This window comes from Acanthopagrus latus, chromosome 11 (genome assembly GCF_904848185.1).
Source record: "Acanthopagrus latus isolate v.2019 chromosome 11, fAcaLat1.1, whole genome shotgun sequence".
Taxonomy (NCBI): Eukaryota; Metazoa; Chordata; class Actinopteri; order Spariformes; family Sparidae; genus Acanthopagrus; species Acanthopagrus latus.
In genome coordinates, this window is record NC_051049.1 from 17,100,601 (window position 1) to 17,122,238 (window position 21,638).

The following is a 21,638-nucleotide window of genomic DNA, read 5'->3' on the forward strand; positions in this document are numbered from 1 at the left end:
GACTGTTGTGTCCCCTTGTGTAGAAATCCCTTATTGACTTGTATTCTGAAGTCCTGGACATCTTGTCTGACTACGATTCAAACTACAACACCCAGGACCACTTGCCAAGGGTAAGGAGCAATTAACTGTAGATCTACTGTTTATAGAAAATGAATTTCTATCAAAAATGTTCACCTGTTTCCTTTTCCACTTTGTGCTTGCCATTGGGTATAGTGGTCTCCTTCCTCTTCTATCCATTTAACTGTATTTCATCTAATCTCCTACCTTTTCCTCCTCTTCTGTTTCAGGTGGTTGTGGTTGGGGATCAGAGTGCTGGGAAGACCAGTGTGCTGGAGATGATAGCCCAGGCCAGGATCTTCCCCAGAGGCTCAGGAGAGATGATGACCCGCTCTCCTGTCAAGGTATGTGGGACCAGACTGGCTGATCAAACCTTTCATTCTCAAAGGACAGAAAAAAACATTTACATACTTGCTTGTTGTCATGAAATGGCCGTGAAATTACAGCATGTATAGCCATTGTCGAGCAGAATCAGCAAATAATTGGCCCAGCTTGATGTCCACAGTGGTAAGTGTCCCAGTTTGGATGAATTTCTGAGTGCTTACTCATCTTCTGTCTGCAGGTAACACTAAGCGAAGGCCCCCACCATGTAGCCATGTTTAAAGACAGTGGTCGAGAGTTTGACCTCACCAAGGAGGAGGATGTAAGTCATAGACTCATTTATTCCATTAACCTAATATAAATTTTAGCACTAACGTTTTTACGTGTTTAACCAAGTCTCTCTCTTTGTGCTGCAGCTGGCTGCTCTGAGGCACGAAATTGAACTGAGGATGAGGAAGAGTGTGAGGGAGGGACAGACAGTCAGCACTGAGGTTGGACATCAGATCTCCATTCAGATTTATCTCAGTGATGTTTCATAGAATAATGCTGTTTATTTTTTTGGGTGTCAGACAATATCCTTAAGTGTTAAAGGCCCCGGCATCCAGAGGATGGTGCTTGTTGACTTACCAGGTGTCATCAGTGTGAGTATGCATTCTTTTATTGAAAAAAAATCTGTAATGTATAAATGTGTACTATTTTATTTAATGCTTTCATTATTACTACAAGTTTTCATATTATTATTTACAGCATATCTGTGTTTTTTTAGTTTAGAAATTAATGTTTTAGTAATCAACTTCTTCTGATTGATTTTGTATTTTCTGTCATGTTAATCAAAGCCGAACTTGTCTTCACAAATCCAGTGATGCAACAGCAGTCTTTAATAGGTTAATTTATTTGTGTCTCTCCAAGACGGTGACTGCAGGAATGGCATCAGATACTAAAGAAACCATCTTCAGCATCAGTAAGGCCTACATGCAGAACCCCAATGCAATCATCCTCTGCATTCAAGGTGAGTTTATTTACAGCCACAACAATGTTCATACTCCTGACCATCTTCATTGTTATGATATGTACAATGTCATAATATCTCTGACCTTCTTTTTCTGCCTCCAGATGGCAGTGTGGATGCAGAGCGGAGCATTGTAACAGACTTGGTTAGTCAGATGGACCCCCAGGGGAAGAGGACCATCTTTGTCCTGACTAAGGTGGACTTGGCTGAGAAAAACCTGGCCAGCCCGAGCAGAGTAAGACACTTAACTCTCCAAAATTTGTCAACACTAAATTTATAATTAAATATACTTTGGTTTATATTTTTTTCAAAGTTGATAACAGATTAAAGGCTTTATAAACATTTGTATTAACTAACCGCTTATTACGAAGTTGCACTGATGTGTATGATACGATGTGTTAATATCAAGACATGATGTGTTAATTGATGGTATGTAGAAGTCCATCTATAAACATTATGTTGACTATTATAAAGTTACAACTGGTGTTCACTAACCTTTAAAATTGCTTAATAAATGGTTTAAGAAACATTTCATTGTCTATCAACAAGGAAATGGCTATTAACTAAAAGTTAAACTATATATTTGCCATTTATAAATTATGGTCATTACAAAGAGTTAACCAAATCCAGTACAATCCAACAGAAAAGTGTACCATATAGTTACAGAATTATACTTACTATTAACTCATTTTAAAGCTGTGGCACTTACTTATGTCCTCACAGTAGTTGTGATGACACCGAGGATCTGTCTACAGGCCTTTTGTTGATGATCTTGAATAAGTATGAATTTAATCAAGAAAACAGCTGCATTTCCAGGTTTCTCAAGTCAGGGCTTGAAATAGTAGCCTCTTTGAGTGAAGTTATATGCCGCTTCTCCAGAAGAGGGAGCTCAGAACTTAAATTTTAACCTGATGGTCTCTCAGTGAGTGGGGAAGGGTGTACTACAAAGTGGTTGGCATGGAATCTTAAGTCCTCCTTGTTTCCATTTTGTCTTTCAGATCCAACAAATAGTGGAAGGCAAGCTGTTTCCCATGAAGGCCCTGGGTTACTTTGCTGTAGTCACAGGAAAAGGTAACATGTACTACTGAGTAATTCATCAGGCTGCCTTTAATTAAAATATATTTGAGGAGGACTTTCACATTATAATCATGTCCTATTTCACTAACGCCTGCACTTCTATTAGAGAGCAACTTAAGTAGTAGTAAGTGAGTCATTATTTACTCACACTTTGTTGTTATGCTGTCTTCTTGTGTGCAGGGAGCAGCGGTGAAAGCATTGACTCTATCAAAGACTATGAGGAAGACTTCTTCCAAAACTCCAGATTACTGAGGCAAGTTGTAGCTAATTGGCCAAACTTTGACTCTATTAAATGAATACATTTAAAGTTGACAGTTAATGTATGTATGCAACAAAGGGACGGAATGCTGAAGGCCCACCAGGTGACCACAAAGAACTTGAGTCTAGCCGTCTCTGATTGCTTCTGGAAGATGGTTAGGGAATCTGTTGAGCAGCAGGCGGATGTCTTCAAAGGTATGACTGCACAATGTTCATATCCAACACCTTTTTCAACCCAAAGGATGGTTTAATAGAGTAGATTTTTTTTACATAAAATGTACAGGGAACAGGTGCTACTACTCATCTCCTTCTCACTCTCCCACCTCCCTGTATTGGCATTACTAAGCCGACCCTGCCACACCTTTCACAGTCGTGCCTTCCAACAGCAATTAGTCTAGACAATCACAAGCCCATTGCTAACAGCACCAGAGATTTATAGCTGTGAGACTGCGGTTCCCACAGGCCTATTGTGTGGTGTATTGATCCATATCCCATCAAATCACACACAGTCGGCCTTCATCCTCCATGCTTGGCGCCACCTTGGCCCCACAAACCAGCAATTAGCCTAATCTTCACTGTGGATAGGGACAGCAGGGTTGGTGTGTGTGTGTCTGTGTGTGTGTGTGTCTGTGTGTGTGTCACTTTGTCTGTCTGTGTGTGCGTATATGAGAACTAAAAATCTCACTTTTGATAAATACTCTGTGATTGGCCCCCTCCCCTCTCCTCCTAAGGGACCAGTTAAGACAGAAGGTGTGTCCTCGTCCACCTTTATTCAAGGATAGGCACCATTAACAGTCTGAAAGCTGCCTTCATATCATACGGCTTAAAACAAAGCAGGCCCTGTCTCCATATGGTCATTTGCTTGTTGACTATATAAAATTACTGTTTAATGGAGTATAACATCAAAGGTGTAAATAGTAATATAAACATGGAGGAGATGAGTTTTGTCCAGGCATGAGAATGACCACTCGCCAACTGAGACACATCCAAATATTTTAACATGAAACTTTAAGGGAACCGGTTAAGTTTTTGGCTGATATATGATGTAACAGCTGATACTTGATAATAACGTGCCTGAACATGTAAAGGTCAAGATCGTATATCGTATATTGAGGTTTGATAAAATGGAATATTAATTGTCACTGTCCTCATCACCCCAGCATCTCGTTTCAACCTGGAGACGGAATGGAAGAACAACTACCCTCGTCTGAGAGAGCTGGACAGGGTGAGAAACACAAACATCATTGCTCTTTACATGAAAGAGGCTTGAAAAAAATCTTAAGGATGATAAAAAAGGAAGCGGTAGCTCATTGGTGGCCCTGTTGTCACAAATGCTGTTTATGGAAAGGAAAAAACTAAAAAGGTTTCCTGTCAAGATAAAAGGAAGAGTTAAAACACCCCATAGAACAGGTGCACACCATGAACAAAGTTGTAAAAATAAAGATGTTGTTTTTTTTCTTTTTGCAGAATGAACTCTATGAAAAGGCCAAAAATGAAATCTTGGATGAAGTCATTAGTTTGAGTCAAGTGACCCCACAACACTGGTGAGTTAATGATGAGCAAATGTGTTAAGCTCATGATTTTTAGTTCTGTCTTAAAAAAGTCAAAGCTGTTATCTATGTACCAGCCTTATGGATAAAAGGAAAAATCTTCAGGGATACACTAATTTAGATCCAATCTGAATTTCTTTCTGTATATAACAAATTGTATATAGATTTATGTAAATACCATTACCAGCACAACAAAACTTCAAATCTTTTTAAGCTCTCAAAAACTCAAGTGCAAGATGCTACTTTTTGTTCATGTTTTGGGGTATACATTAATTTATTTATTATCTAAAGATGTGATCCAGTTTTTCAAGTGCTTATTGATTCCTCCTGTGGTTTCTTCGGATGTCAGTTCCAGCATCTTACTGTTGTTAGTAGAGGCCAACTGATACTTGCTTCTTTAGGCCCAGTACTGAAGGGAGTAATAGTTTCCGTGTGGTTTTCAAACACTTGTGAAGAAGGATATTTATAGGAGTCTGGTAGTTGACAGTTTAACAATAAACTTTACTGCCCAAAATGGCATCAGTGCACTGAAACGATGTACTTGAAGAGAAATTGAATATACACACACACACACACACACATAAACACAAATATCAGCCAAGTGATATACTAATCAGGCTCTTTTTCTAAGAGTGACTATTTAATCCACTGTGCATAATATTGGTCTGAAAAATGTGCCCCCATATGAAGACTAAACTGTGTCAAAAAAAATCTAGCTGCACTTTGCCTAAAGCCAGTTAGATAATGTATTTGTTCTACAAAGACATGAGGGTAAACTATTTTTAGATCAAACTGCAGGTCTGTCTCTGCATGTATTTATCTGTGCATGAATGTATAGTTAAACCTCGCCCCGAAGAGGAGAACTATACTAAATGAGATGTATGCATTGTGTTATGGCCGTCCCCAGTGTGCGTGCCATCAGTTCTCCCAGATCAATACTCTGATGAATGGCCCATGGACCGGAACAGGGGTGGCCCTGTTAGCCAGCCAGCAGCCAGCCAGCACTATTGGAGATAGCACTTATTGACAGTGAGGGGTGCTAGCTGGAACAAAAGGGGAGCTTAATGAAATATGAGCATGCGTTTATGATAAATGAGAGGCCCCATTGCTGGTCTGGTCTAGTGGGACTTGGGGATGGTTTTGTTCCATTGCCACACAGCAGTGGAGACATGGGGTGAAATGCAGAGGCTGGTAGTTGCTAACAGGGTCAGACTGGAGCTGTATTGGAATCTATAGTCAAGTGCAATTGCAGCAGCACAAGTGAAAGCAGCTCAGCCAAGACTGATCTCTTCCCTCATTGGTTTCTCACCCTACCAGGTCATTTAAACTGTGCCCCTGGAAGCACTTATGGTACAAACAACATGCTTATTAGATCCATCTTAAATCTTAATCTAAGAATAATAATCAGAATCTAAAAAACAAAAAGTTTCATGCCTCTATGATCTTGCTGAAGCACCGTTAGCATCTTGCTAGCATTCAATTCACAGAGACCCAAAACCACAACAGCTCGAGGCCAATCAAAAGATATTTTGTTCCTTCACTTACTGGTAGTATTGGACTTATCTTTTACTCTTCCAGGGAGTCCATCTTGCAGAAGAAGCTGTGGGAACGAGTTTCCACCCACGTGATTGAGAACATCTACCTGCCTGCTGCTCAAACAATGGACTCTGGTACCTTTAACACCACTGTGGACATTAAGCTCAAGCAGTGGACCGACAAGCAGCTTCCACACAAAGCACTAGAGGTAACACAGACTGTGTGGCTGTAAACAACTTGTCATTATGTAATCCAACTTGTTTAAAGGTAGATGTTGACTATTGGATGAAATCAGTTCAAACTTAGGTTAAATCTATTACCTAAGTTGACTGAAATGAGGAAAGGATCAACTTAGCTATTACTGAATTATTTTGCATTTTACTGTCATTCAGATTCCACAGTTTAGCATTGTAATGTACTCAGTGCAGAAGTGAAAGAGATTTTCAATCAGAGGCTAGCTTTATGACAATATGGGCCTTTTCTTTCCTCACTATACTTTGCCTTTCTCTAGGTTGCCTGGGAGACACTGCAGGAAGAGTTTGCCCGCTTCATGGCTGAATACAAAGGCAAAGACCAGGACGACATTTTTGACAAGTTGAAGGAGGCCGTAAAGGATGAGAGCATCAAGAGGCACAAGTGGAATGAGAGGGCCATGGACAGCCTGGTAAACACATAGTAAATCCACTCACCCTGTGTGCATAGAACCAGAGAGCCTGTGCAGTAGTTGATTTAACACTTCCTGAAGTAGACACAATTTCCTGATCATGTGTGATAAATAGATCTGGTTTTGCTAACATATATGCCACAACTGGATTATGTGATACAAAACTTAATAGCATTTGTGTTATAAAAAAGCGGTCTTGTCCTGTTTGTGTGTGTCAGAGGGTGATCCAACATAATGCCCTAGAGGACCGTTCCATCACAGACAAGCCCCAGTGGGACGCAGCCATCCAGTTCATGGAGGAAACCCTGCAGTCACGCCTCAAAGACAGTATGTTAACCATGATGATATCCGCTGTGTCACTTAGCGAGTGCTGGACTCCCTTCTCATTCTTAACCATAGGATTTTGTGTTCAAACATTTTAAACTCAATCATGCCTTTACTTGGTAGAATAAAGGCTACACAGATGATAACATACCTGTCAAACTGTTTTCGAAACCCTGTGTAGATCAGATGATACCAACATAGGGCAAGCAAATGTATTGTCATATTTCTACCTACTAAGATGTTAAAAACAAAGAGTGCAAGTTTTGTCTTTTCCAACTGGCTAGCATTTTCTTTTAACCATTTTAACTGATGTTAGTGCTCAAACATAATCAGGTCAGATTCATTTAAATTACAGAACAAATTCTTGAATCTGCTGCAGCACATTTAGAACTGTTGGATATAAATTGTTAAACCAGTCACAGACACGCACATTAGGAAAAGGGCTGTCATGCTTCCCTGCTATCTTGTCTAGACTACTGTATGCAACAGTGGAAACTCTGTTTCAATGGCGCCTTGGATGCTTATGACGTATGATCTCACGTATAGAGTATTGTGGATGGAAGTGGCTGCTACCGTAAGCAACATACAATATATTGAATTCTCTTTTGTGTGTTTTGTCCTTGTCTTTCTCGCTTGCTCTTCTCTCTGCTTGTAGCTGAGTCAGTAATCAGAGATATGGTGGGTCCAGACTGGAAACAGAGGTGGTGGAACTGGAAGAATCGCACACCAGAACAGGTCAGAGACTTAGGGGTCTTCCCAAATGCCCTCACTGACTGATTTTTAGAGGCACTGGAGACTTTAAGCCTTAAAAAAAAAGGCTTTATAATCCTTTGCCTTAAAGTTTAAGGCAAAGGATTATAAAGCCTTTTTTTGGCTTGTGTAATACCAGTCTTGCCACATTGGTGCTTAATTGAAGCATAGAATACATTTAATAATCATCCACATCTAACTGCCCATCTGCCACCATAAGGACAGTGCTCACTTAATTCTTTTGACCTTTCAGCACATTCGTAATGAAACAAAAAATGAACTGGAGCGCTTGCTGAAGCTACACGATGACCACACAGCCTACTTGGCCAATGATGAGGTCACTACAGTCAGGAAGAATCTGGAGGGACGAGGGGTTGAAGTTGACCCTGTGCTGGTGAGATCAAAAAAACTAATGTCAACAATAATGAAAGCAAGGGCCCTTTATTATTGAGTTTGAATCATCTTGTTTTTTTCTAATTGAAAGAAAAATGTTTAATGTAAATCATAACAGCTTGCACTGTACATGTATGCCATCTTTCATTACATCTACCACCCATTAACTGCCTACTTACCTGTTCAGATCAAGGACACGTGGCACCAGCTCTATCGCCGACACTTCTTGCAGAATGCTCTGTCCCACTGTAACCTCTGCAAAAGAGGATTCTACTACTACCAGAGACACTTTGTTGACTCTGAAGTAAGGAGAGAGGATGTGTAATTCTAAGTTGTCTTTTTTTGTCAGCTATATTTAGTGTGTGAAAAGCAAGCTAAGCTGTGTGTGCCTGCATGTTTGTTTTTTTTCCAGCTGGAGTGCAATGACGTGGTACTGTTTTGGAGGATCCAGAGGATGCTGGTCATCACAGCCAACACTCTCCGACAGCAGCTCACCAACACTGAGGGTAAGGACTGGGGATTTGATTCAACCGTGATACTGAATTTCCAAGGAAGGTTTCTATCATTTAAAAACAAAAAAGCAAATATGGATAATTTGTCAAACTCTCTGCCCATTTTTATGATCATATCCCCCCTCCTGTTAATCAGTCCAGATGGGTGTTGCTGTTTAATACCAGATATCTCTTTTTGTTGTTACATTACAAGAATGATTGATTTAGCTCTTACTGTACATCAGTATATTATTGCAACAGTGGCACTATAGAGGCTTCAGCTAACTATTATTCACATCATTGATTAATCTGCTGATTATTTTCACGATTAACTGACTAATTGTTCAATATAAAAAATGTCAAAGTTGTGAAAAATGCTTGTTACAATGTCCAAGAGACCCTGTCTTTGTCAAATCAACAGGCCAGAACTCAAGGACTTTGCATGTATTAATACAGATTATAAAGAGAGGCCATGCATAATTGAGTTATAGAAAGCTGGAACCAGAAAGTGTTTGACATTTAAAATGTATAAATTAGAAAAATAGTTTCTGATTAATTTTTTCTACTGGCTAATGAGTTTATCGAGTAATAGTTGCGGCTAAAGGAAAAAGATTTAACCCGGAGTTCAACTGACACAGCTATTTTTCAAAAGGTAATGATCACCATCAGGACCCAAGAGGAAACCATGTAGTTCAAAGTGGTCTAAATTTGGTCAACTAGGGCAACTGAGTAACCAATACTCTCAGCCTGGACTTTGTGATATAATCCATCCAAGATCCATAACCTGTTATCCAGGTCATCAATAACTATTCAAAAAAGACATTGGTCCTACTGCGGGTATACTCACAAACAGCTATTATGACAATAGACAATTCCTCTCCCAACCATGTTAATGAGGGTGAAAACATGCACTGAACCTATCATTCAATGGGAACACAGAGAGAAAAATTAGATCGTCCAAATTAGATTTGGATTGAATATTGATTGTAATGCTGTGTGTGTGGGGGTGTGTGTGTGTGTGTGTGTGTGTGTGTGTGTGTGTGTGTCTTCTCAGTGCGTCGCTTGGAGAAAAATGTGAAGGAGGTGCTGGATGACTTCGGGGAGGACATGGAGAGGAAGAGCCACCTCATCACAGGGCGCCGGGTCCAGCTGGCTGAGGATCTCAGTAAGACACAAAGACTTACAGCACAGTGAATTGAATGTTAATGACTAAATAATTAAAACACAATACAAAACACATACACTTCATCCCAAGTGACAATGAGAAAGGAGGCAGTTTGTCACAATCAGCTTGTCCCTTTGGTTAGCGTTGTATTGGCTCTTCTCAACTTGTAGTACCTTGTATCGATTACAAATAGTTGTCGGTCTTGTAGTTGTCAGTAGGTGGCAGTAGTGCTAAAGGAAATGGTATCGACTAGTCTGATATGATATTCACTCAGTGAAACCATCAAACTGATAAAATAACTCAGATGTCAGCTTGCTTTTTAAGCTTCTTTTTAAGGCAGACTGTTGCTCTTCTCTCAGGCACTCAGTAGCATTTCTTCATATAATAGGTAGTAAAGCTGCCACATTGTGAACAGAGTTGTGTGGACTGGTTTGCACTAGTCTAAGAAGGTGTTGAATTTGTTTTCAAATTTAATGTTTATTGTTTTATGGTTCCCACTTGCTTTTAAATCTACACCCACCAAGCTCATCCCAATATGTGTACAGTGAACATGTATGATTGAAGCTATACTTAAACTTAACGCACTGTACCTGTTCCTGGTGACATCCCTAATATATCACAGTTATTGATTTTAATGTATATTAGGAGTCTTTAATTGTTTCTGTGTTTGAGGGAGGACTGATTCAGTACAATGCTATTTGTAGTGTACCCACATTCCTAGAAGCTCTCTCTCACATACACACACATCAGAGCATGTTTTTTGTTGGTTACAGTGGTACCACTATGTTAATAACATGGTTATGTAAAGACCTTGGTTGGTTGGTTTGTCAGCAGGATCACACAAAAAACACAAAGGGAAGGATGACGAACTGCAGGATGTAGTTTTTTCTCACTATCTTTAACAATGTGAGAAATTATTGTTAATTTGTCAGGGATAAATGCATTGATCTTGATAAAGGAAAATCGCGTGTATTAAGGTGGCTGGTATCTAATTAGTGTTCTTGAATTATGTCTTAAGCAGTTATGGGTGGTTTAACATTTACAGTGAGGCAAGGCTATCAAGTTTGACATTAGATTAGCCTGGAAAGTATTTGCTTTAGATTGTTATTGCTTTTCTAAATGGTATCTCTCTCAACCCGGTAAAAAAAAAAAAAAAAGAGAAAATATTAGTTACTAAAAATGATAAAATGATAGAGCTCCTACTTACAAAAAGAGACAACTGGCCACCCTCATTGGTTGCACCACCTAAACAAATAAGGTCAGTGTTGAGGCACAACGTAAGAGTATTGGATTTTTTGCTGTCTGTTTTTAAGGAAAACGCTGTTGCGCTGTTTCTTTCAGTAAATGAGTGTTAATTTGGAAAATCCTTTTCCAAAGGTCATGAGCCAGCCCAAGCACATAATATCATCGTGTTCATATGTTGTGTGGGGCTTCTATGAGTCAGACCCACCACTATGGCTCTGGTCTTCGTTTGAGCCTGCTGTTAATGGCAACCAGAGATGGACAGAGAAGATTTCTCTGCTTTGGAACCAATGCATCACAAAACAATCTAGGCCTGTGCCACCAGTGACTTGATCAGACCTGTACATATTGTGTGATGTTTCCATAGCTATCTGAATCCTGATTTATCTACCATTACCCAGACTGCTGGTTAGCAGCTCCTGACAGCAATAGCTGGGAGTGTTATACATGATAATTTCTTGCCTAATTTCTCCCTGGTGGTACAGGATTCATGCCAGAAATCGTCTGTGGAGAGGCTATAAAAGCAGGTTACCAATCTCCTCCTTTCCCCCCAGCATGATCTGTGGGAGACCTGCATGCACTTGTGCTGTTGCCTTTGCGTAAATCTGCACGCAAAAGGACAACAGCATTTTGTGTCATTTACACTGGTTAAAAAGCATTTGAGTGTTCACTATATGTTATGTTTTCAGAAACTGTGCAAATGTACTATATCTGCACTGTAAGTAACTTTTGAAGAACTTATCTGGGGGGTTGGTCCGACACATCTGCTAATTTTTACCTGCCCGCTTGTTGAAGGCTCCTATTAACAGCTCATACAATGAGGGTTGAGTCGTCTCCAGCTTTGGTCTTATTCAGCAAAACTGTGCTCGTTCAGCAAAGTCTGTTTTCAAAAAGCAGCACACAAAGCTTGCTTTCGAAACTTTCTGTATGACACTCACATAGATAATCACAGTCCCTGTCAACTTAATGGCACACACACACACTTCCGACCATAATTTACACACCTACCTCAAAGTATAAGTTGCACACACAACACTAATCTCTCTTTTATACCAACGAATCCTCATTTGGAAATGCGTTCATGATCTGCATTAAAGAACATTAAAATGCCTTCAATACACTAATTAGAAGTAATTTATAAAAGAAGTGGTTCATGAATATGTCACAACCTTTGGCTATATGTGTATGTATAAAGAATAACACTAACGCAAACAAGTCATTCTCTGTCATTCTCATCTGCACAAGACTTCTTTCAGGAAGCAAGTTTTCCAGTTTTCTTGTTGCAGTTTCTTTGTTGTGAAGAATTTTAAAGAAATTAGTGTGCATGTCTTTAAGCCACGCAGAACAATGCAGGTCTGTGCCATTATGTGACAAAAAAACAAAAAAAAAACACCCTTTATACTAGGATAGACAACACACAAGTGTGCTTGTAAAAGTAGCTTGTAAAGTAGCTGGCAATGAAGTAGTTAGAAGTACCTACAGCTACTATTGTCAAACTGTGGAGAGGAACCCCAAAAAACAAGTTTTGAAAATTAGTAAAACAATACAATTGAAATACTACAGCATATCAAATAAAAATACCTGAACTGAAATAAAACTTAAAATAAGTTTTGTCTGTCCCAGAATATTTTTGTTCCAGGCGTCTATGTAGTCATGTGTAATGTACATGATAATGCACATATGTCATTTATGATTCACTATGAGATAAACTTAAATTGTAATAGCAAGATGATCACCAAGGTAAAATGAGAGGGTCAAAAACACTACAAATGAGCCACAGTAATGGAGCTGCGGATCAGGAGAACAATATTTTGAACAGCCCTGCAGAAACCAAAGTTGATAGAGCACGACTGCACATTGTTGCTATGGCAGTCAACAAAGGTTATGAGGAAAAAACCTGCCTCCTGCATGAACAGTCTATAACTGAATAGAGTAGGCCCACTTTACTGTATGTTATGTTGGTCTTAATGTTGGTACTTGCTGAGCCTAATATTTTCTGAGGTGGTACTTGGCTTATCAAGTTTGAAAATCACTGGACCACAGTATTCTGTCTTTGTCACTGGCGGTTTGTCATGATTTTTGTAATCATTGGCTAAATTACTGTATTCAGGACTGAATAGTTCTTTTACTGTGGAAATTTGAATTTTCAGGGCTTGTCATTGGCTAGTTTCAGACAGTTATAGTCACTTAATTTTGAAATGTATCTTGAATCCAATTCCACATGGAATTTAAATAGTTTAAAAAGTGTTGTCTGCGCAACTGACAGACACCCTGACTTTATGACATGTACATTAGACATATTTCTGACTGGTTGTGTAGTGACAGGATTCAGATGGCGTTGCTTTACCCTCTGGCCCTGAGAAGTCTCTTCCTGCTGTCTACTTCCTGCTGCCAGATATTCTTGGCTTTTATGTGCAGAATCTAAATGATGGTTGTTGCTGTGGCCTCAGACATTCAGATATTAACCCTGCAAGACTGTTCAACATTTTTTAAGCTCTTACAAGTGCACACAATCTCTATTGTTTCCCTTTTTCACTTGGGCTTCCTGAATACTCATTTTAAGGTTTGACGAAGGAGTGACACATGACCGTGTGTGTGTGTGTGTGTGTGTGTGTGTGTGTGTGTGTGTGTGTGTGTGTGTGTGTGTGTGTGTGTGTGTGCGTGCGTGCGTGCGTGCGTGCGTGCGTGCGTGCGTGCGTGCGTGCGTGCGTGCGTGCGTGCGTGCGTGCGTGCGTGTGTGTTACTACCAGTGTAAACACAGACATGTATTGTGCATTTAAGGAGACAAACATCCAAAGTTACACATGAGTATTATTACAAGCGTGCCAGTATATACAGACACATTCAGACTACATGGAGGCACACACATGTAAGAGATACAAACACACACACTGTCTATTTTGCAGGGGACAGGTTCACTTCCTCTGCAGTGGAGTCAGGTTTTCTGTGAGCCTAGGGGAGAGGAGAGAACACACACAGTCCCCCCTCCATTCCACACACACTCTGTCAGGAATGCCCAGACCTGCCTGGCCTTGCAGATCAAGTCGATCCCAAACTTTCCCAAACAGGCATGACATTCCCACTTCCCATCACCAAAGACTGTGCTTGCTGATAGATGTGGGAATGTGGTTGGAATCTGTCATGGGATCTATATGGTGGAAACACACCTGTGCACGCATAGCCTCTCACTGGCTCATAGGGTCCAGCATGGGAACACTTAACTTTGCTCTCGATTAAATCTCAGCTTTCAATCACTTTCATTTTATAGCTTTTAAGGAGGTTTTCTTTTTTTGGAATCGGTAACTACGACTGAAATAAAACTGGTTCAGTGCCAAAACAGCTTGTTAAAGGGGTTGCTGAATCTCCTGTTTGGTTTTTAACAATTCCTCCCTTTGTTTGTTGCACACAGAATGCTTCAGGTTCTGCATCTGCATCAATACAAGCAGCCAAGAGTTGGAGGGTAGAAGGGTCAGAGCCACAGCCACACTTTTGATGTCAGAAATATTTCCGTTATTTTTCAGTAGTTGTGTAATGTAAAAGGAAAATGAACCAGAGCTGAAGAAAAGCTGTAGATGAACCTAGAAGTGCGCCATGAACTGTAAAGTCTCTGGTTTTCGGTTGGATGGTATAAAATTAAACACCGCTCAAAATGTTCTAACCCTGCATTATTTCAATATTTTTTACATATATCTCTCAGCATGCCTCAGCCCTAATTTTATGGTGATGTCAGATTTTTCCTTCCCTCCTACCCATAAAATGTATGTTTCAGAGTTTTAGCTTTGTCAGTCTGTCAGGTTGAGTTAGTGGGTGAGTGGAGGATCTGGGTCATTAGCTTTCTGACACTTTGTACAGGCCTGTCTGTGTAATGCCGCCCAGACCCATGTGTGTGGGCGTGGACATTTGGGTCCATCAGTCTAGACTGAACTGACTCTGTGACACGCCTCAAAGCACAAAGTGAGCAAGGCTTCTGAGGGTTCAAAAGTCTTTTGAGCCACAAAGTTCACACTAAAGAGTTGTGTCAGCAGAAACTTTGGATTGTTGAAAATACATCCCATGTGTTATATTCAAATGTGTTTTAAGTGTTGGCAGGCATTAAACCTGAGGCTCGTCAGTCAGAGTACCTGTTATTATTGCAATTTCTACTGTAGTTATTCAAAGTTAAGGCACATGATAGGACTGGCACACTTTTTTTCCAGCCATACAGTGTTCTACAGGAACAGGGATTTTGTTTTCCTTCTATGAAGCAACCATACTCCATGCATTGTGAAATCATCGTTCCTTAGAGCTGTTCCCTTCTTTTAAAGACAGCAGCTCAGATTGCCTCAGGCCCAAACTCTGGCCTGACCCTGCAGGTCAACCGGCTGATACCACAGGCTACATGATCCTGTTTAGCTTTCTTTTCCAACTCTCTCTGTTACTGTTATGCTGCCTCTGTCAAAGTCTGCCCAACTGACCCTCTCTCCCTTGACAGATGGGGGTGGGGAGTGGAGACCCCACCTTCACCTGACAACCTCTACTTTGGAAAAGGAGGGAAGAGAGAAGGTAAAAGAGGGATAGATAAGAGGTGGGAGAAAGGATAAACACACTTAACAAAGGCAGAAATGTGTGCCCAGGGGCGGTCCGTTGTTAATCTCTGTTTGCCTGCACTTGCAAGCAGGCTCAGAATCGCTCAGGTTACAAACAGAGGTCAGGTGTGTGCGTCAGTAAGTGAGAGCGTGAAAACACCATTAATGAGGGGTACAATGTATATTGCAGGAGAGGTGTGTGTGTGTTTGTCAGCGTGTGTCAGACCAGCTGTGTGGCACAGTGCCGTCTCTGGAGCAGAGCCCAGGCCTAATGTTCAAGCTCAGGCCTCTTAGGAGACTGCTGGGATGACGCTTGGCTGCTTCATTGCTTCGAGTACAAGTTGTGTTGTGTGAGTGTGTTGTACTTGGAAAAGCAGTGCTGCCTGATTTTGAAAAAGTGTGTCCAGAATTACTAGACTTTTATGAAGTGTTGGATGTCATATTTGATATTGTGAGTTTCCAGAGATCTGAACCTCATGAGCATAAATCCTGACTGCACCATTTTGCTAAAAGGTTTGTGTCAGCAATTTATATCATATGGGACATTTGTCATTTATAATATATTAACTCCTTTTCAAGGGAGCTGTTGGTGAGATTTAACGGTTATGTTAACTTTAAGGCTTTTCGTATTTTAAAACCTTTTTTGTATTCACACTGCATTAGTTTTGAGTTTAGCACTTGTTACCTTAATGTATGCTCTTTTTTTTCTTTGGAGAGAGAGAGAGAGAGTATGCACTTGTTCTCACAGTAGGCAGAAGTCACCATGATTACAATCACTGACTGGCAGGAAGACTACATTCTGACATTTATCAATTGCTGCAATCTTAATGTTTGGCTGGAATGCCACAACACAAATTAGGACAACTAAAATGTGAAAGAGCTGTCTTTTAGAGCTGTTGACAGCCCTAGGTAACCAGTGTGTCTTGCAGCACACCAAAGAAGATATTTAGTTTGTCATTGACTGATTTGACATCATCAGAAACATGACTTGTCTCGTCCACTCAGAGATTTGTTTGACAGTCAACATTTTTAGAGTGGGGTTCTTGCTTTGGGTTTGTATTGACATTATGCTTTAAGTAAAGCTTTTTACAGTGTTTGCATTTTCAGACTGTTTGTTTTTTGCAGGAGCTAATTCAAATGAACACCTGGCTACATAGAACCTTTTACAATGTGTTCTCCATCTTTGCTGTAGGCTTGTAGCCACAGATGAATGCAACAGTGTGCAGAAAATTTATGGATTTCAGCTTTTGTGTTTAGGCTGTTTGAGGGTTAAGGAATTAAAGGTGTCAACAGAAGGTGCTCTCAAGAACAGTGATAATGTGTGAAGTGTTTGCATGTTTGCACATGCAGTCACTTTCTCCTTTTCCCTTCTCTCGTGTGGAAGCAGAATACAATAAAGCTCTGGTTGTCTGGGCTTGCTCACCGGAATGCCCTCTCAGCCTCATACTTACTTTGTTTCCTTTCATCCCCTCTTCCTCCTCCTCCTCCTCCTTTGAGCAGCGTGATTAGTGAGGGCTCAATGAGAAGTGCTCCTCTGTTAGGGATGACGCATCATCCTGAGGTGTTATATGCACATGCGCCTGCGTCCAGAGGGGAGAGGAGTATAGGTCGTCAACGCTCTGTCATTGCCTTGCACAGACCTGACAGCTGGTTCATCTTTTCTGAGTGACTTTATAAGGTCAAGTTCTGTTCATATCTTATGTTGCTTTTACGGCTGTGCTTCTGGAAACTATATTATTTTGAAGATATCGACGACTACTTAACTGTAAACTGTCTAAACACCCAGCAAGAAATGGAACCAATTAACCCACATGTGTTGAATCCAGTTGTTCAAAATGTGCTCTCCTGAATTAATTTACACATGAAGCAGGAAAGGGGCCTGAGCAGTTTTCGCTCTTTTTATAATTTGCACATTTTGTTTGAGTGAGGCCATGCCCACACTCAGTTGAGAAAAAAAATTTAATGTTAAAAGGTTTTCAGATTTCTTCTGTTCTTTTCACCGTCTATATCAAAAAAGAAACACAACAATTTCTTTCAATTCATGGAGAATTAAATGGTGCATTTTGACACTCATCTTGTGAGGACTACAACCATGATAGTTTTGATTCTACCAGTTTACAACACAAGTTTCTGTGTTGCTGCATTGACAGCACAAATCAAATCACTGTGCCATTGTACAAAGTTGTAATATGTAAGATTCAGCTCTTAAAGCACAAAGTGGCCAGAGGCTAGCTGGTTAGCATGCTAACTTCAATAGATATCTATTACATAGACATCTTTGGTTAATGTCAAAACTGTTTCTTCAGATAGTTTAACATTGTAAACTAAAATCCTTACATGTTGCACCTTAAACGTTGTCAAGATATCAGGATTTTAAACTTTGATTCAATATTAGTATTTAAACCATGACAAAACAATAAACAGGTACACACAAAGTAGTATACCATATTCTCTTTTGTGTGTTAAATTAACAACCTTCTCAGTGTCACGTAACACGTACGAACACATTTGTATTAATGATCATATCTGTGCAGTAATATCTTTATAGCTTCTGGATTTTCAATACTACCACAGTGAGGATGTTATAAAACTTTAAACAAGTGGTATCAAAAAGGTGTCGAAGTATCGATACTTTTTAAAACCTTGCCATCCAAGTCAGACAGCTGCTTGGCTATATTAACATACAACCTAAAAATAATACGCGAAAGTTTTCCCCATTTGCTGCCAGATGTTTGGACAGTATCTGATTGTGTATCTGAACATTGACACAAGTTTTCACCATCCACACTACAACACAATTCTGTGTCATCAATAACCACTCTTAACTGTACATAGTTTCTCTTCGAAAATTCTCTTTTCAGCGATCGAAAATGCCATCTTATCATGCATAAAAAGCCAAAACAATAAAAAAAAAAAAATGGAAATTCAAATTTATCCACATCAAAGTAGACACGACCTGGATCAACTGGTCTGCGTTTTGGAAAGTGGGGGTGGTTTTATGCAGTGAGTTAGCGGGCAGACTGTCTGCTCTTCGGCACATTGGGGACTGCTGCCCTTACATGCACTCTTACTTCAATATGACCTTTATGAATTTCAATCACTTCCTCTGTTGTTTTTGTTTTTCCATCAACACTTCTCTCTGTTGTTGTCTTTCTTCACATCACTCTTTCTGTCACACTGGCTTGCTTCTATATCTCTCATTCCTTTGCTCTTGTCTTCCGTTGCTCCCTCTCTGACACTCATTCCCACTCTTCCTGCCATTATCTTGCTGTTATAAGCTTCCTGTCTGTCTCTCAATTAAACAGACACTAGTTAGTCATCAGTATCTCTCTGTATCTGTGTAAACTAAGGAGGCTTGGCAGTGTATAGGTTTGTTTTGTTTTGTTTTTTTACCACATTTGAGGAAACCTCAGACTGCAGAGTTGCTGCCAAATGATCCATTTTCTCCCCGGGAGCATCAAGTACACAAACAGTAGATGCACAGTTGTCATAACACTGGCACAGTTGAAGCTGCCCCTCCTGCTTTTTATCTAATCTTGTGCTTTAATGTTGTGTGAAAGCAACTTCCGAGGTTAATAAACTTCCTACTTTTCTATTGCAAACACCATAAAACATTTAGCAATGTGTTTTTCTCCCAAGTTTTTTGCACAAAGTTTACTGCTAGGTTAGTGATGGTTGATTTAATAAAACAGTCAGCATCTTCCCTGCTACCCTTGGTTTGATACTTCATTTATTTAGTTTCAGAAATTAGATTTTTTTTAAATTGAGTTTTTGAAGAGGTCCTGTAATAAATGTCAAAGTACCCAGCCTTGTTCCAGTTTAGAATTAAAAATCTATTTGAATATATTTGATGTGGATCCAAATAAAAGTCTGGTGCTCGTGGATTTGTATATTTTATTTGATATTGGATAAGGCTTGTTTGAAACAAAGGCATAGGTATATAACTAGTTTTTAAATGGCATGCACAAGTTTGAAATGAGATATGGACTGTGTTGTGAAGAAGGATGCTTCATACTTGCTCCTTTCTCCACTCTTAATTGTTGTGCATACTATTTCTCACCATCTCTTGTCTCGACCTTCTCTTCTCACAAGAGGCGAGACTTCAGTTGAGCACGTGGCATCTCTTCTGTTTCCTTCACTCTCTCGCACTCACTTCCTTCTCACATCTGTCTTCTGTCTGTTATACTCTTCCTTACATATTTTTTTTTAAACCACTGTAAAACACAGGAGTCTCTTTCACCTCGGCTTGTCTTTCTTTTCCTCCTTCACCTCCCTCCATAGAAACTCCCACCCACCACCTGCCTCTATTTACCAAAGTCATGACCTGAGTGTCCTTCCACTTTCCATCATCCATCTCTTTCCCCTTATTCCCTTCCCGTCTTTCTCGTTTCCTCCTTGACTCTGGTTCATCCATCCTGCCTCTCATGTCAACAGCCAAGAATGACTTTCTAAGACATATGCAGCTATCCAGGCCCTGATTGACAAACTCTTGATAATACAGCTGTTGATCACTAGCCAGGGGGTGCGGCTGTTGAAACTGGCGCCAATCAAAGACTCAAGTATCTTTGTTAAATCGCTTATTTTGAAAGAACAAACAAGTAATGGCTAAATTTGAAGCATTTGAACCACACCACTCATTACCAGATGTTAGCGATGTCGCTGTAACACCACTTACAGTCGGACTAGTTGGCTGATAAACCATCTGCAGGTGGTGCGGCTGCTTCTGAATTTCCTCCCTAGACACAAACTCGGAAATAAATCCAGTGGACTGAAGAAAAAAGGAAAAAGAGCTGTGTGTTTTAGATGACAACCGATCAAAAGGCGTTAATGGAAGTGGTGATAAAGGAATAAAAACTACGAAGGAGGATGTGAAGCCATTTTTCATTCTCCTCAGGGAGCAAGAGAGGGCAAGTGTGGGAAAGTAGGAAAGAAAAGGAGTTGTGTAATGGGAGGGGAACTTCAGCGAAGCTTCTGTTAACATGTTTCCAGCACAGTGTGGCCACCAGGGAGACATTCCCACTGATCCTGCCGTCACTCACACACACACAAAGAGCTGACATCAGAGGCTGGTTAGGATGAGGTAATAGGAAAACCATATACACCCCTCTCTGTTGTAGGTGAAAAAATGCAAACCTAAGCTCTCACCCTCTTCTTGATTTATTGTTGTGAAGTTAATAAACAGAAATTCTGGCTCTTGTTTATTGAAAAGAGTCTGGCTAAGAAAATGCTGTTCAGGTAGGACAAATGCATTTTTCATTATTAATTTTAAGATGAAAAAAATGCTGAAAAGTGTGTTCTGCTGTGTGTTACTGTAAAGGTATTGCAGAGACTCCCTCCGGTTTTCTTGCATCAGAATTATCCAGTCATATTAAACGAGAACATATCGCACCTCAGCCTGTCACAATAATTACTTTAACTTTAAAAAATATGTACATGTGACTTTGACAATAACTGTTCTGTTTACAAGCATTTTTTGTTAAGAGATTCCAAGACGCTTATTGGAGAGTAAGATAAGGAAAATTGTATTGGTTGTTGTGGTGTTAGGATATGTTTTAATCATGTATGTTTGTTGGTTTGTTGGTTTGCGGTATTACACAAAACTACCTTTTAACTGTGTGAATTCAGTTAAAGGGACAGAAACAGGATTTTTTTCTCTTACTTTCTTTGACATTGTGAGATTGGGCATTTTTGGATGTAATTGAAACATATTAGGCATATTTAGGTAACTATTATATGACTGAGTACATAAGGGGTTTGGGGTGTAAGTAGGAGGTATGCATTCTACCGTTGATGTATTTCACAACCAAATTCCGATATCTGAATATTCTTAAGAATTAAAAATGAAACAGTGTGCTTGTATTATCATGCTATTATAATATTGTATAAAAAGTATAAAAGATTCTTGAAATCACAATCACAATTATTTGTGGGACAGTATGTCATCCAACAAAAGAAGTCATTGTGACCGCCCAGTCACATCAACACATGCCCACAATCTCTGAACATATGATGCTACTCAATGTAGTGCATAAAAACATCAGTTATTTGTTGAGGCTAAATTTTACTTTATGCTGGCATTTTTGACTCTTGAGAAGAAGATGTAGTTGTTCTTGAAAATCTCTAATGTAGTAACGTTACCTTTATCAGGGAAGATTTTGCACCTTCTGAGGCAGAATCATACTTTTTCTGTCTGTGCAAGACTAACACCTGCTGTCCAACGACTCCAGCTGCTGGGC

The 21,638-nt window shown here is 39.8% G+C and overlaps 1 protein-coding gene across 4 annotated transcripts in view; it reads left to right on the forward strand.

Moving 5' to 3' along the window:
* opa1 (OPA1 mitochondrial dynamin like GTPase) overlaps positions 1–21,638 on the forward strand; it is a 39,983-nt gene that overhangs the window by 10,904 nt on the left and 7,441 nt on the right. For all 4 annotated transcript variants that reach the window (XM_037114821.1, XM_037114824.1, XM_037114823.1 and 1 more), the window contains 20 exons: positions 24–110; positions 288–401; positions 620–700; positions 795–869; positions 948–1,019; positions 1,288–1,387; positions 1,492–1,622; positions 2,386–2,458; positions 2,645–2,717; positions 2,802–2,917; positions 3,883–3,947; positions 4,190–4,266; positions 5,851–6,016; positions 6,320–6,472; positions 6,691–6,799; positions 7,452–7,531; positions 7,800–7,940; positions 8,127–8,243; positions 8,352–8,445; positions 9,485–9,595. In XM_037114821.1, the coding sequence (XP_036970716.1) occupies positions 24–110; positions 288–401; positions 620–700; positions 795–869; positions 948–1,019; positions 1,288–1,387; positions 1,492–1,622; positions 2,386–2,458; positions 2,645–2,717; positions 2,802–2,917; positions 3,883–3,947; positions 4,190–4,266; positions 5,851–6,016; positions 6,320–6,472; positions 6,691–6,799; positions 7,452–7,531; positions 7,800–7,940; positions 8,127–8,243; positions 8,352–8,445; positions 9,485–9,595 (2,035 nt within the window). The remainder of the gene's footprint in view (positions 1–23; positions 111–287; positions 402–619; positions 701–794; positions 870–947; positions 1,020–1,287; positions 1,388–1,491; positions 1,623–2,385; positions 2,459–2,644; positions 2,718–2,801; positions 2,918–3,882; positions 3,948–4,189; positions 4,267–5,850; positions 6,017–6,319; positions 6,473–6,690; positions 6,800–7,451; positions 7,532–7,799; positions 7,941–8,126; positions 8,244–8,351; positions 8,446–9,484; positions 9,596–21,638) is intronic.